The sequence below is a fragment of the Cicer arietinum genome, chromosome 4, assembly GCF_000331145.2.
Source record: "Cicer arietinum cultivar CDC Frontier isolate Library 1 chromosome 4, Cicar.CDCFrontier_v2.0, whole genome shotgun sequence".
In the NCBI taxonomy this organism is placed as follows: Eukaryota; Viridiplantae; Streptophyta; class Magnoliopsida; order Fabales; family Fabaceae; genus Cicer; species Cicer arietinum.
Genome location: NC_021163.2, coordinates 9,172,153 through 9,186,763, shown reverse-complemented (window position 1 = coordinate 9,186,763; position 14,611 = coordinate 9,172,153). Strand labels below are relative to the sequence as shown.

General features: G+C 27.0%; 1 protein-coding gene across 1 annotated transcript in view; it reads left to right on the top strand.

Moving 5' to 3' along the window:
* The first annotated feature begins 4,363 nt into the window (after positions 1 to 4,363).
* Positions 4,364 to 14,611, top strand: part of LOC101489182 (pleiotropic drug resistance protein 2-like) — a 13,851-nt gene continuing 3,603 nt past the window's right edge. The window contains exons 1-12 of the mRNA XM_004496134.4: positions 4,364 to 4,948; positions 5,055 to 5,175; positions 6,651 to 6,739; positions 10,717 to 10,801; positions 11,212 to 11,502; positions 11,612 to 11,702; positions 11,967 to 12,870; positions 13,130 to 13,290; positions 13,674 to 13,777; positions 13,856 to 14,021; positions 14,099 to 14,194; positions 14,450 to 14,595. Coding sequence (XP_004496191.1) covers positions 4,587 to 4,948; positions 5,055 to 5,175; positions 6,651 to 6,739; positions 10,717 to 10,801; positions 11,212 to 11,502; positions 11,612 to 11,702; positions 11,967 to 12,870; positions 13,130 to 13,290; positions 13,674 to 13,777; positions 13,856 to 14,021; positions 14,099 to 14,194; positions 14,450 to 14,595 — 2,616 coding nt within the window. The 5' untranslated portion in view covers positions 4,364 to 4,586. The remainder of the gene's footprint in view (positions 4,949 to 5,054; positions 5,176 to 6,650; positions 6,740 to 10,716; positions 10,802 to 11,211; positions 11,503 to 11,611; positions 11,703 to 11,966; positions 12,871 to 13,129; positions 13,291 to 13,673; positions 13,778 to 13,855; positions 14,022 to 14,098; positions 14,195 to 14,449; positions 14,596 to 14,611) is intronic.

The following is a 14,611-nucleotide window of genomic DNA, read 5'->3' as shown; positions in this document are numbered from 1 at the left end:
AGTAATATTAACACATATTTTTAAAAATTATAAATAGAAAATGATTTAATAAAGTAAACCTGCCTTAATTTAATAAAAAAGAAGGTGAACTATAATTTATTGTTTGCTATATAGTATATGGAAGAGAAAATAACAACATTCAATATTAGGGGTGAACAAAGTTCAGTTATACATTAGAATTGTTTGAAAACTGAACCGAACTGATTTTTAGTTTAAAAAAATTGAACCGAACTGTTTTATAAATTAGTGAATTGGTTTGTTACTCTGAACCGAACCGAACTGGTTTTAACTTAGTTTTTTTTGTTTCTATCAGCCAAATTTTACATAATACCTCTAATTACTTAAAAAATAAATAAATTCGGTTCTACTTTTTTAAATTAAAAACTGATTTATGGTTTGGTTCTAATTTTAAAAAATAACTTATTTATCAAATTTTATAAATCAGTTCAGTTCAAAAAGAGTCGGTTTGATTTAGTTAAATATTTATTTTTTTTTAAGATTCCTATTTAATATGACCCAATAGTGAATCCCCTCAACCTACGTGAAGAACATGCGTTCGATTCTCATGGGCCGTGCGTGTAAAATATTTGGGCCGCCTCAGTATATAAGGCGAGAGTATAGGATTCAAGGTGCAAAATCATTGGGTGGGTGTGCAGGTGCACGTCATATTAAATATTGGCATGGTTAAGTGTAAAAAATATTACTTAAAATACTTATACAAAATAATGACATTTAATATAATAATAAATTTAAAAGTTACATTTTTAAAAAAAGTGGTAAATAATCTCAAAGTTATATGTTTAAAAAATTATAATTATAAAAAGAAAAATATATTTAAACCTTCAAAAGAAATACTAAAAGAACACCAAGCAGATGTATTGTAAATGTCTAAAAGGTATGTAAATGGAAAAGCTAGCTGTACTCATCTTGATTGAAAGATGCAAGAAGTGAGGTAAAATACTCTCGTAAATTATTTTAGTGAATTTTATATTGTGTAAATGAGACTTTATACACTCAAAATATAAATAATAAAATTTTCAATTTCTTTTAAATTGACAGGATTTTAACTAACTGAAATGGAAAACTGCATAATTAATAACAAAAGTAGAAAAAGTGGACACGTAATAAAAAAATGTGATGATACCTCTATTAATGAAGAAAAAAGAGAATAATAGGAAGCTGGTGGAGTCTGGTAGTAACAACGAACAATGAATATGCATTGTATAGCATAGAATGCAATCATTCGGTGCTCGTTCGAGACTCGAGACTCAGTTTACCATTTAATACAACTTCCGCAAACTATTATTCTTATCTTTTTTAATTTTAAATATTTTTTAAATTGGACCTTTAATCATCTACTCGAGAATCGATTTAGCATTCTCTACCTTTAATTTTGGGTATTATTTATTTCAGAATAAAATAAAATATAATTAAATTTTTTCGAGATGAAATATAACAAAATCAATAAATTATCTCTTATGTAGTGACAACAGTTCTAAACTACTCTTTATTTAATAGTTTGACAATATATAAGAGTTAATTTAAAATTAAGAACAAAAATAAAAACCGAAAAAATTTAAAAGATTAAAAATTGATAACTTTTTTTTTATAAAAACTAAAAATAAAATAACAAAAATTTATACAAATTAAAAATATATTTAAGTCTTAAACATAAACTTATTTCTTTTTTTTAATTACATAGATTAAATGTGACAGATTTTTTTAAGTTAACTCTCCATTATCACAATTAATCCAAACTAACCTGATCGTTGTATTTGACGGTTAGAGCTGATATATGTTGTATATCATATAAACAATTGCATGACATGTTTGAGACTTAGGAATAAAACATACATCATCCTAAATAGCGTTAAACTTAGTTCCAAATTAGTTAGAATGTTAGTTGTAAATTAACTGAAATACTTACTTTGAAATCTATATATAAATAATCTCTTACACTTATTATAATTAACATTTTTTTTATATTGTATCAATGTAGTTTTATTTTTTATTTTTTCATTTCTATGTTTAATATTAATATTTTTCATATTTTATTAACTAGTGTTTCACATTGGTTCCATCTCAGATTGTAAATCTACAAGGATGTTTAAAGCATCAACTTTAGTACTGAATTTGATCTTGTTTCCTGTGTCCAGTTGCGAGACGTTGTTATCTTTAATAACAAATAAAAGAGCATTCCATTACTTACACTTAAATCAATTTCATTTGTTTGCAATAGACAAAAGAAAAGCTTTCCAAGTTGAGAATTTTGTTTTGATTTTATTAGGTATAGGCTAAAGGGGCACAACCTTAATTCATTTTGTAATTAAATTGTTTGGTTTTGCTTATTTAGTTCTTGACTACATTAATAATATTTGATCCGATTTTAATTTCTTCTGATCAAATTCTATACTAGTTAGTGCTTATTTCCACGATGTATCACTTGATTTGATTAAGAACAAAAAGTAACTTCATTGTTATATATTTAAATATCTAACATTGTACTATTTATTATCCTATCATTCCATGAGATTAGATCCTCACAATTGGAGGAGATAAATGTCGACAATGGTTCAATGGTTCCTTTCCAAAGCTAATATTCTTGTTAGTTTTTTATTTGTATTTTTTTAATTCATTTTGATTTTTTATTTTACTCGTTTATCTTTTATTAAATAATTTTTTATTTTTTACAAAAATTATATAAATTTACCCTATTATCAAAAACTAAAAAAATATTACATATAAGATAAAAAATAAAAATAATAAATGATATGAATAAAAAAAGACAAATAATTTTAAGCGAATATGAAATAAAAAAATAAAAGATTAAAATTATATTCTAATAAAAAAAGATATAGAGTGTACCTTACTAGAAGACAAACAATAATTTGATGAGAAAGTTGAGTGTCTTTAATTCCCGTACAAGAAGACAGCAATGAATGAATGAATATCCCCCAGCATTGATTCTTTCATACATCAAAGGGAATGGTTACTCTTTGAAAGCGTTTCCATTGTCACATCATATATGTCTACATGCTGAGGACAAGATGGTAGAGGCACCAAATAATAAACATCTAAGATATCTACTACAACTAAGCAATAGAAAAAGAAAATAAAATAAGAGCCATGTGATTTCTTCCTTAGAAAGATTACTCGCTCATTATTTTTATTTTATTTTTTTACAAGCCATTATAAATCTCCTATAAATAATGGAATTACCTTTCAATCTAACAATTAACTTTAAAAAATAAATATTTATCATGTGATATATTATTGAATTAGCGTTCTTTAAGTATAATTTGAAATATCAAAATACTATTAAATTTTTATGAAATTTTTTATAATTAATCTAATCAATAAATACGTTTAGTTTAACAATTAAACTGATAAAATTCAATGTCAATTGAAAGTGATGTTTGCATGGATGGTGTGAATTGATCATCAGGAAATTTCATATAAACAAGAAGAAAAAAAACTAGGTAAATTGCTAATTTCACTGTTTTTGGACTTTCCATCCATTATTAACACTAACTATAATAGGGTATCGGTTTTTATGGACACGGGAAGGAAACTTCGGTGTAAAATTTTCTAACTCAATTTATAGAATCACTCGCTTATTATCTCTTTACACAATAAAAATTATTTAAATCTTATTAATCCCTTAAGGCTTGAGTTTAATGATTCCACCTTGAATTTTTACATGTCTTTTTGGTCTAGTATGAAAAAAGTTGTTGTCCATACTAAACGGAACTTTTTTTAATTTATTGTTGCCTACTTTTTATTCTTAAAATTACAATGGTTTTTTCCTTAATACAATGTTTAATTCCCTAATTATTAAAGGTCAAATCCATCCACAACTATAATGTTTTTTTTTTAATTGTCTGCTATCAATTTTCTTACAATTTTATATTTATGTAAATATGTTTATGTCCTGTGTCACAATTTTCATTACATTTTTTATAAATGTATAACAAATATAAAATACATAAATAAATTATAAATCATAATTAAAATTATACAAAAAATGTAGTAAAATATATACAGTGATAAAAAAATCAGACAGACGAGCACGGTTGTATGCTAGTTATTATAAAACCAATTTTTTTTTTATTTAGTTATTGAAATATAAAACTTTCATTTATTTTAAGTTTGGAAACAAATAAATGAATTGAAAATTTAAAAGTTTAAAGAATATTGTCAACAGTAATGTCATATAGTAAAAGTTGTTAATTGAAAATAAAAAATTTATTTTTTAATATTTATATAACTTAATCTTAATTATCTATCGATATATTTTTAGTCAATTACTTATCATTTTCCTTAAAAAGGTGTAAGTGCTTGAGAATTGAAGAAAAGTATAATTAGTTTGTGATTTCGACACGACACCAAATGAGCCCAATTAATATTCTTCCAAGCCATCACTTCGTTTCAATTATATGGACCCAATAAAACACCTCACCTCAACCATTCCAACATCCACACTTACATTATTTGTGTCACTCTAAAATTTCCCTACAATAATCTCCAAAAGAAAATTTTCATTCATACCACACACAAATATATTATATATGCTTATTTAGGTAAACATGGAGGAAGAGTTAGAAGGAGATTATGTTTTGAGATCAATAAACAGCCTAAAAATGAACATTGGATCTTCAAGTAGGAGGAGTTGGAATAGTGATAATGTGTTTGAGAGGAAAAGCAAGAGGGAAGATATTGATGATGAGGAAGAGCTCAAGTGGGCAGCTCTTGAGAGGCTTCCTACTTTTGATAGGCTAAGAAAAAGCATTGTGAAACAAGTTGTAGAGAATGGGAGATTTTGTTATGAAGAGGTTGATATATCCAATCTTGGTATGATGGATAAAAATAAACTCATCAATGGTGTGCTAAGAACTGTTGAAGAAGACAATGAAAAGTTTCTCCTTAGGATGAGGGAGAGGATTCATAGGTTTTTATAAATTATAAAATAAATTTGATATTATTATTTAGAACTCTTATATTTAAGCATATTTGGTATAATTAAAGTTTGATGATGGTATTATTTTGTTGATCAGGGTTGATATAGAGATACCAAAGGTTGAAGTGAGATATGAGAAGTTATATGTTGAAGGAGAAGCATTTAAAGGAAGCAGGGGAGTACCAACACTTGTGAACTCTACCATGAATGCAATAGAGGTAAGTGAATGTTACTATCTCTCTACCACCGAGCAATCAATAGGACTTCACTCACTTCCATCATTCCAATTATTTGTCTTTTTTCACATATCAAACCAATCTACCTTTGTAGAAAAATTTACTCTCTCTCTTTTTTTAATATTAAATATATTAATCTTTTAAACTCATCTCTTTTAAAATCTTCTAAAAATCAATTTATAAATACACTCTTAAAATAACTTTTAATTTTTTAATCTCTTTGAAATTGATACTATAACTTATATTCTTATAATTTAAAGTAGAGATTAGAGAGTAACATTTTTTATAAAATCATATATAGTAACGCATTATAAGCAAATTCAACATTTTCACACCTTTTAAGAAAATTGGTCAATTATTTTCTTTCTTAATTACATTACCAAAACTCATAACAAACTTTAATAATAGCACCTAATGATCATATGTACGTAAGTAATTTAGAAACATCTCTTAAGCAAATAAAAAATACTAGTCATATAATTGCACAATAAATTTGATCTTTAAAATTATTATTTATAGTTATTGTTGTAAAGAGAAAAAACTTGAAGTTTATATATTATTAATTCTTTTAAATTTTTACTCTAAAAAAAATTGAGTGAAGAATTTAAAGACCAATAATCTATTTATAAATATTCTATCATTAAAAATATGCGTAAATATTTATTTTTATTATCATAATATACATAAAAACCATGACAATTTATAAACATAATTTATGAGCCTTCATTATTAAACCACGGTCTTTCATATTGATAATTCATAAACCACCATAAAAAAGGATTTCCAATATATGGTGAAATTATTACTGGAATCCACTTAATACTCTTAAACACAAGCCATTTTTCAAAGAATAAGGACAAATAATATTATAGGATTGCTAATGCACCGTGCCGATTTTGAAATAATTTGTTATACCGATTGTTCACATCTCAATATAATAACATTAATTGTATGTGAAAAATTGGTTAAATTGGTGCAATAAATCAGCAACATAAATAAGGGTATTTTGATATAATATCATTAAATATGATAGAAAGGGTAAAAATAGAAGGGCAACAAGGTCAAAGATTTATATCTCTATCTCTAAATATAAAATTCTCTTGAAAAAAAAATGTTCTATTTATAAGATTTTCTTTGAATTTATAATTAAATTAATTATTTATTTACTAACATACAATTTATATTTTTTTGTAACAATATAAAAAATTAACTAATTATCTCTTGTAAAAAATAAATTATAAAAAAAAATATTTATATTAAATTACCGAAAATGATAGTATTCTAGTGCAGTATCCGTATGTTGTAAATAGTAAATGACATTATTAAATTGGTAGATAACATATCTTAACCTTTCCAACCACTACATTAACTGTACATGTTCTCATTTAATTAGTTGTACATTTTTGAAATGCATTGTGTGTGACGATATTTCCTTTTGAATGGTTTATGGCAAACAGAGAATTCTTGGAGCAATGAAGCTCGTCCCCTCAAAGAGAAGTGTTATCAGAATACTTCAAGATGTTAGTGGAATTGTCAGGCCAGCAAGGTAATTGATGAGGCTATATTTATTAAATTCATATTACATTACACACTACATTTCGTATATTATATGCGTCTCTTTTATTAGGCTTTAATTCACGTCCCAGTAAAGAGTCACAATCATTATACTATTAAAAAAGAAGATATAGTTCCGATGTGTTCACAATAATTTTTTTTTACAATAACAGTGTACAAAATTAAACTCTAATTATTATATTTTATCAAGAGTCTCTTGAAAATTTAGATTTTGAAGATAAATACTTTGAACGACTATATATATATATATAAGAATGCAAAGGCGTTACACAGTAAAATTGACTTGTTAATTATTAACATTTTAAAAATATCATCTATCGTATGTAACATCTTAATAAATACATTGAATAAAAAAAATACTAGTCGCGGTAAAAATCATTTTAAGATTATGTATCTCTCCCTCTTATCTCTCTATATTCTCTCTCTCTCACTTTCTATTCTTCTATGTCTTCCATCTCTCTTCATTTATGTGTTACTATTTATTGCTTTACGAATCAAACGCGTTATATAATATATATAAAATTTGTTAATTTACGTCAACTTATTTCTTAATGAGCATAAATTAACAAATTATAACTAAAAATTTGCGAAAGATATCCCAAGACATAACTTGTTAATTTACACCAATAAAAAAATGAGTGGAGACAAGTTAACAAATGCACTAACTATCTTACACCCACATAGTGGGCAAAATTAGCAATTATAACTAAAATTTGTCAAATACAGTTAAGATGTAGTATGCTGCTACATGCAATATAAATTATATACAAATAAATAAAATAGCAATAATTTTTTGTTAAAATTAATGTTGGAGTGGGGTTCACCCAACTCATAACTGTTTCGGACTGTTTCAGAGAATCTTAAATTCACACCAAAGTAATTCTTAGCCGTGAAACAGATTGAATAGTTGACAGTTAAAACAAATTTTGGAAATTTAAACTTTTCAGTAGCTGAACTCACTCCTGCCTTCATATCTACAAGTGATAGCAAGGAATTCATTTCAAAGACTAGTAATATATTTCTTTTTTTTTTTTATTATTTAAATAATAATAAGTTATAGGCTAAATTACATTTGTGGTCTCTTAATTTAATTTCAGGTAACGTTTTAGTCTTTTATATTTTTTTTTCCGACTTATTCCTTTATTTTAATTTTAAATGACAATTTGATATTTTATGTTTTAAAATTTCAACAACGTTATCCTTTTTTAAACAAAAATTCAAAAAAAATTCAATCAAAACTCATAAAATTAATTATATTCTTCAATATAATACAAATTTCATCAAGTTCGTAACGCAAATCTTTAAATAAACTCGTATTTTCATACTTTATTTGATATTATTAGGAATAAAGGATTAAATCGAAAAAAAAAATATAAAGATTAAAACGTTACCTAAAATTAAGTTAAGGGATCACGAATTTAGTCTAAATTATAAATGACCTCTCTAACATCGGATAGATGCAAAAGTTAAAAAAGAGAAAAAAAATTTGTCAGTTAAATGATTCATTCAGAAAGAAACTGGGCCTCAAGAGAACAACTCAGCGGCCCGATTGAGAATAAAATGAAATAAGACAATAACAAGGAAAGTTTACCATGTGCCCCCCCACTATTCTATCTCTACATCACAATATTTTTAAAATGTTAATTTTATATTTGACATCTTTTACTATTTTACTATTTTCTTTATTATTTAAACATTTTCAGATCAATCAATCAAAGTTTTTTTGGTAGGTAAAAGATTTTAGAAAACTATCGAAATTTTTATTTTATAAAATTTTTAGTACGAAAGGTTAAAAATGCAGGTATTAATGTGTGTTATGAAACAAATTTATGATAATTTCGAAAAACTTTAAATTAATTTTAAGGTAAAGAGATATGTAACGGAAAAAAAAAAGGTTTTCTGAGATGTAAATTTTATACCGAAAAATTGAAAAAAAAAATGATAAAATAGAAAAAAAATTAACACTCGCTTATATAATAAAAAACTGAAATAATATTATGATAAAAATAACAACTATTAATATTTATATAAGAGTAAATATGTCAAGTCATAATATTTGTGAGGATAGGAATCTAATATGGCAGGAAAGAGGTAAAATTTCTCAACAACAATCATGTAAAATTGAAAACCACGTCACGTCCATCTTGTCTGTACTAGAGCCCCATTAACTCGTGGAGAGGCCTCTTTCTTAGATTTAAAGAAGTTTAAATATCCACTTTTTATTATATGTTTATTACATTTCATTATTATTTGAGATATTTGTATTATTTGATAGTTTTTTTTTTCTTTCTCATAAACAAACATAGTAATATTTTTAGGGTGTTGACTTGGTCTCAATTGGTTCGAGACATGGCTGACTTAACACTAAACGAGGCCTAAAATGAATTAGACAATGAGACTTTTTTTATAAATTTTTTAAGCTTTTTGAGATATAAAATTATTTATTTAATTGTTATAATCAATTTTATTTAATATTTATTAAAATAGAAAAGAAAGAGCCGCATGAAATTAATAATTTTTTTTACCAAGTCAAGATGAATTTATTTATGTCAGGGAGTCATTGAGGTCTTTTTTTTTCTTGGTCATTCATGATGAGTATTATTATTGAAAAAATTATCTAAATGTGTGAAATAGTATCTGAATGTATTAAAATTATATATAAATAATTTATAATAAAATTATAATAATTAATAAGAGACACATTCGTAAATCAAACTAAAAATATGCTCATGGACCTAACTTACTCAAGAAAGGAACATCTTGAGATGTTTTTATAATCATGATGATTTACTGATTATTATTTGTTTTACTAATATGAGGCCATTAACTATTGAACTTATGTAAGGTCTTTTTTCCTTTGATAAAATAATATTATTTTTTAGGTTTAAATTTTTAACTTAGGTTGTTTGACCTTTGTGCCGACCCTAACTTAGAGAACTTAAATGAGACTAACTTTACTGATGAAAAACAAAAAAAGTCATATAAATCCAATGAAAGTTCAAACAAAAAGTTTTCAGATGTTCATTCCCTCTACATAAAACTACTCAGAGTATGTTTAGATGAAATAATTGAAAACTTTAGAGAAATTATAATTTAAAGCAATTAAAATGTTTCAATTGAATTTATTTATGTCATTTTATTTTTTATTGTTTGGATAGAGGAGTTAAATTATTCATCCTTAATTTTTGTTTAAATTTAGGAATCAATTTGTAATTTTTAAAAATAAATAGGACATATTTGCAATTTTGATAATTTATAGGGACCAGTTTGCAATTTTATAAAAGTTTATAGGGACAGTTTTGCAATTTTTGAAAATTAATAGGACCAATTTGCATATTTTGAAAAATATAGGGAACAATTTGCTAAGTTGAAAAAGTAAATAGGGAATAATGTGTAAATTTTAGAAAAATATAAGAACTCACATTGTATGTAGTAAAGAAAGATTTTCAAATTCGTACATTTTAGGTATTTGAAAATTTCTAAATTTAATTTTAATAAATTATTTCATAAAATCACAATTTTAAAAATTCTCTAAATTTATCATGTAAAACAATATAATTTACATAAACAAATTTGAATTATGTTCTAAAATTACACTACCTTAAAAAATTCTCTCATCTAAACATACTTTTGACAAAAACTTCATTTTTAAAAAAACATCCTTAACTAATTTTTATAGTAATAACAACTAAAACTTATTAGTGTCACTGTATAACTAAAATAATTTAAAAGACAATTTTGGAGCACAAAATAGATAAATTTAATATACTAAATTTTTTTTATACGTGTCCAAAATTACTTATTAAAAAGTTATAGAGGTAGTATGATTTCCATTTGAAAAATTTCATATTCTCCCTGACAAATTAAAGGCATGAATGTTTTATTTAGGTATATTGCTTGCTTTTTTTACTATAGTCTTCTATTTATTATATTTCTCAAACATTGTAGAGTGACATTGCTATTGGGACCTCCCGGATCAGGAAAAACTACATTGCTGCAGGCACTTGCTGGGAAACTTGACAAAGATTTAAGGGTTGGTTTTATCATTTCTATTTTCTAAAAAAAATGCAAAAATATATTTTCTCTTATTTAATGATTAATAGATTTAAATGATGCTTGAGCATGACTATGCTTTAGCACATCATCATACACATTAACCAAGCAAAAAGTTAAAGATGTAATAACATAACATTTTTAAAAGGACATCAAATCATACTGGAATTGTTTTAATTTTTTCTTGTGATTTTTATTGGTTGTGTTTAATAAACAAATATAATGCTTCACATGTTAAAGAATTTAGATAACTGTCGCAGAAGTTTATCATGTCACAAAATATGCCAATGCTGTCACAAACAAGAAGTGAAGTAAAATGAACTTCCATAAATTTCAGTGTTGTCAAATAACACAGCGTAGCAGAATTTTAACAAATTTTCATATCAATAGGTATCAGGAAGAGTCACTTACTGTGGTCATGAGTTATCAGAATTTGTTCCACAAAGAACATGTGCTTATATTAGTCAACATAATCTTCATCACGGAGAGATGACAGTAAGAGAGACACTGGACTTTTCCGGACGCTGCTCGGGAGTTGGAACAAGGCATGATCTAGCAGTGGAATTGACAAGGAGAGAAAAGCAGGCAGGAATCAAACCTGATTCAGAGATAGATGCTTTCATGAAAGCCACATCAATGGAAGGTCAAGAAACAAGTTTGATCACAGATTATGTTCTTAAGGTTCGATACTTTTGAAATTCTCTTTATATTAAAAAATAGATTTGATTACTATACTTTCATTCAACATTAGAATATTTCTTGCTGTCTGACATCAAAGAAATGGACTCAGATTCTTGGATTGGAAATGTGTGCTGATACTATGGTTGGAGATGAGATGAGAAGGGGAATATCTGGTGGAGAAAAAAAGCGGTTAACTACCGGTATGAGAAAACGTTTTTTTGTTTCACTTTAGTTGTAAAACTGTCCCTATTTTCATTATGTAGTTTGTTTTCAAAAATTTGTACAAGAAACAGCGATAACAATAAACTAATAATGATAAATGTTTTAATGGATGCATAACATAACAAGTTTTTATTTGGAAAGTGGAAAGGAAACATTTACATTTCAATATTTCACTTATACTTTAATAATATTTCATACCAAATTTTAAAATATTTTAATTCTATATGGCCTAATGAATGCAGGTGAGATGCTTGTAGGACCTGCTAAAGTTTTCTTAATGGATGAAATCTCAACTGGTTTGGATAGTTCAACAACCTTCCAAATAATCAGGTTTTTGAGGCAGCTAGTTCATATCATGGATGTCACAATGATAATCTCACTTTTACAACCTGCACCAGAAACATTTGAACTTTTTGATGACATAATCTTACTTTCAAAAGGTCAAATTGTCTACCAAGGTCCGCGCAAAAATGTTCTCAATTTTTTCGAGAGTGTTGGATTCAAATGTCCAGAAAGGAAAGGAGTTGCAGACTTTTTACAAGAGGTTACTTCCAGAAAGGATCAAGAACAGTACTGGTTCACAAGGGACAATAAACCTTACCATTACATCAGTGTATCTGAGTTTGTAGCTCACTTCAACAATTATAGCATTGGACAACAACTTTGTGAAGAGCTAGGGGCTGGTTACGACCGCGCAAAAACTCATCCTGCTGCATTGGTTAAGAAAAAATATGGAATCTCAAAACAAGAACTCTTCAAGGCATGTTTTGCAAGAGAGTGGCTACTGACGAAGCGAAGTGCTTTTATATACATATTTAAGACTACTCAGATTATGATAATGTCTTTGATTGCTATGACAGTGTTTTTTAGAACAGAAATGAAATATGGACAACTTGAAGATGGGAGAAAATATTATGGTGCATTATTCTTCAGTCTCATTAATATAATGTTCAATGGAATGGCTGAACTTGCAATGACTATTTTTAGACTTCCTGTTTTCTTCAAGCAGAGAGATTTGTTGCTTTTTCCTGCTTGGGCTTTTGCACTTCCCATATGGATCCTTAGAATTCCTCTATCTTTCATTGAGTCAGGATTATGGGTTGTTCTTACTTATTATACTATAGGGTTTGCTCCAGCTGCAAGTAGGTAAGAAAATTCACTTATGTTGTTTTTATATTTTAAAAGGTTATTATACAGCTACAATTAAACCTATAGTTTTTTTTGTTCCTTGTGTGAAAATTAGTAGGTGAAGCCTTGCATTTTATAATTTGTATGTATTTTATAAAAATTAAGGTGTCAACAATGATTAATTGATACACACTTCTATATAGTTTCTTTATTTTATTGATTTGCAACTAGATATAAATAATCTGATTCAAATGATAAATTTGTACATTTGTAACAGATTTTTTCGTCAGTTATTAGCATACTTCTGCATTCATCAGATGAGTCTATCTCTGTTCCGATTCATTGCTGCTCTCGGAAGAACACAAGTTGTGGCAAATACACTTGGTACCTTTATACTGCTACTTGTTTTCTTACTTGGTGGCTTCATTATAGCCAGAGGTGAGCTTTATTTATTCTTTTGCACTTTGTAAACTTCATTGGTCAAATTAAATGCACGGCAAAAAAACATGGTATAAAAGAATGAATCATACAACTTTAATAATGTCCTATCCTATTGGGCATGACTCATAGTTTGCCGATAAGTGGGAGTTGGCAAGAATCTCCCATGGTACGGTTCAGGGGTAATCTTGTAAAGTAAATTGTAGTACTTAAATACAAGTTGTAACATGTAACCCTAAGCTTGAATAATAGAAAGGAACTGCAGCCACAATGCAGTCAGAGTCATAGGCACAATTGATCAAACTCTGATAAAATCTTAGCGTTCTTTGTTTGCGATTTCCGTATATGTTTCTTTTAAAATAAGGTTGTTCTAACATTTACAGATGACATTGAACCATGGATGATATGGGGCTATTATGCTTCTCCTATGATGTATGGTCAGAATGCTATTGCAATCAATGAGTTCCTTGACAAGAGATGGAGTGCTGTAAGATCCGTAACATATGAAAAAAAGCTCTTTGATTTCATTTTCTTGCAAAACTGTATTCATTTATCTTATTTACAGCCCAATTTGGATCCAAGAATTCCTGAACCTACAGTTGGAAAGGCTCTTCTCAAGGCTAGAAACATGTTTACAGAAGACTATTGGTACTGGATTTGTATTGGTGCTCTCTTAGGCTTTTCACTGCTTTTCAACATTTGTTTTATCGTCGCATTGACATTTTTGAATCGTAAGTCTCCATAATACTGCTTGCTTCTGTTTCTGCTATAAGACTGTCTCTAACAAGGTCTTAAAGTTAAATTGCAGCATTTGGAGATTCTAAATCCATTGTGCTGGAGGAGGAAAATGAGAAAAAGCAAACAACAAATGAGAGTTATGGTTCAAAAGCTAAATCATTTGAAAGTAATTTCTCAATCTTACCCATTTCTTTTTGTCAAATCGGTAAAAAGATTCATGTTCTTAGAGACAAAATATCGATTTGATCAAGTATTGTTTTCTTTCATCAGAATGTTTATTTTTGTCCTGCACAGTATGAAATGTTTATTCTAATGATGTTCTCCTAGGATTTTGTCATGTTTTCAGTATTCACACCAAGTATTTGTCATCTATAGTATACTTCCTTTCCAAATGCAAACATAATAAAATGACTATATGCAGACATTGAAATGGAAGAAAGAAACAGCTCAGAGAGTGCAATTCTCAAAGCACACACAACAACAACAACCAAGAGGGGGATGGTGTTACCTTTTAGGCCACTGTCACTTGCTTTTGATCACGTGAATTACTACATCAATATGCCAGCCGTAAATTCTGCACACT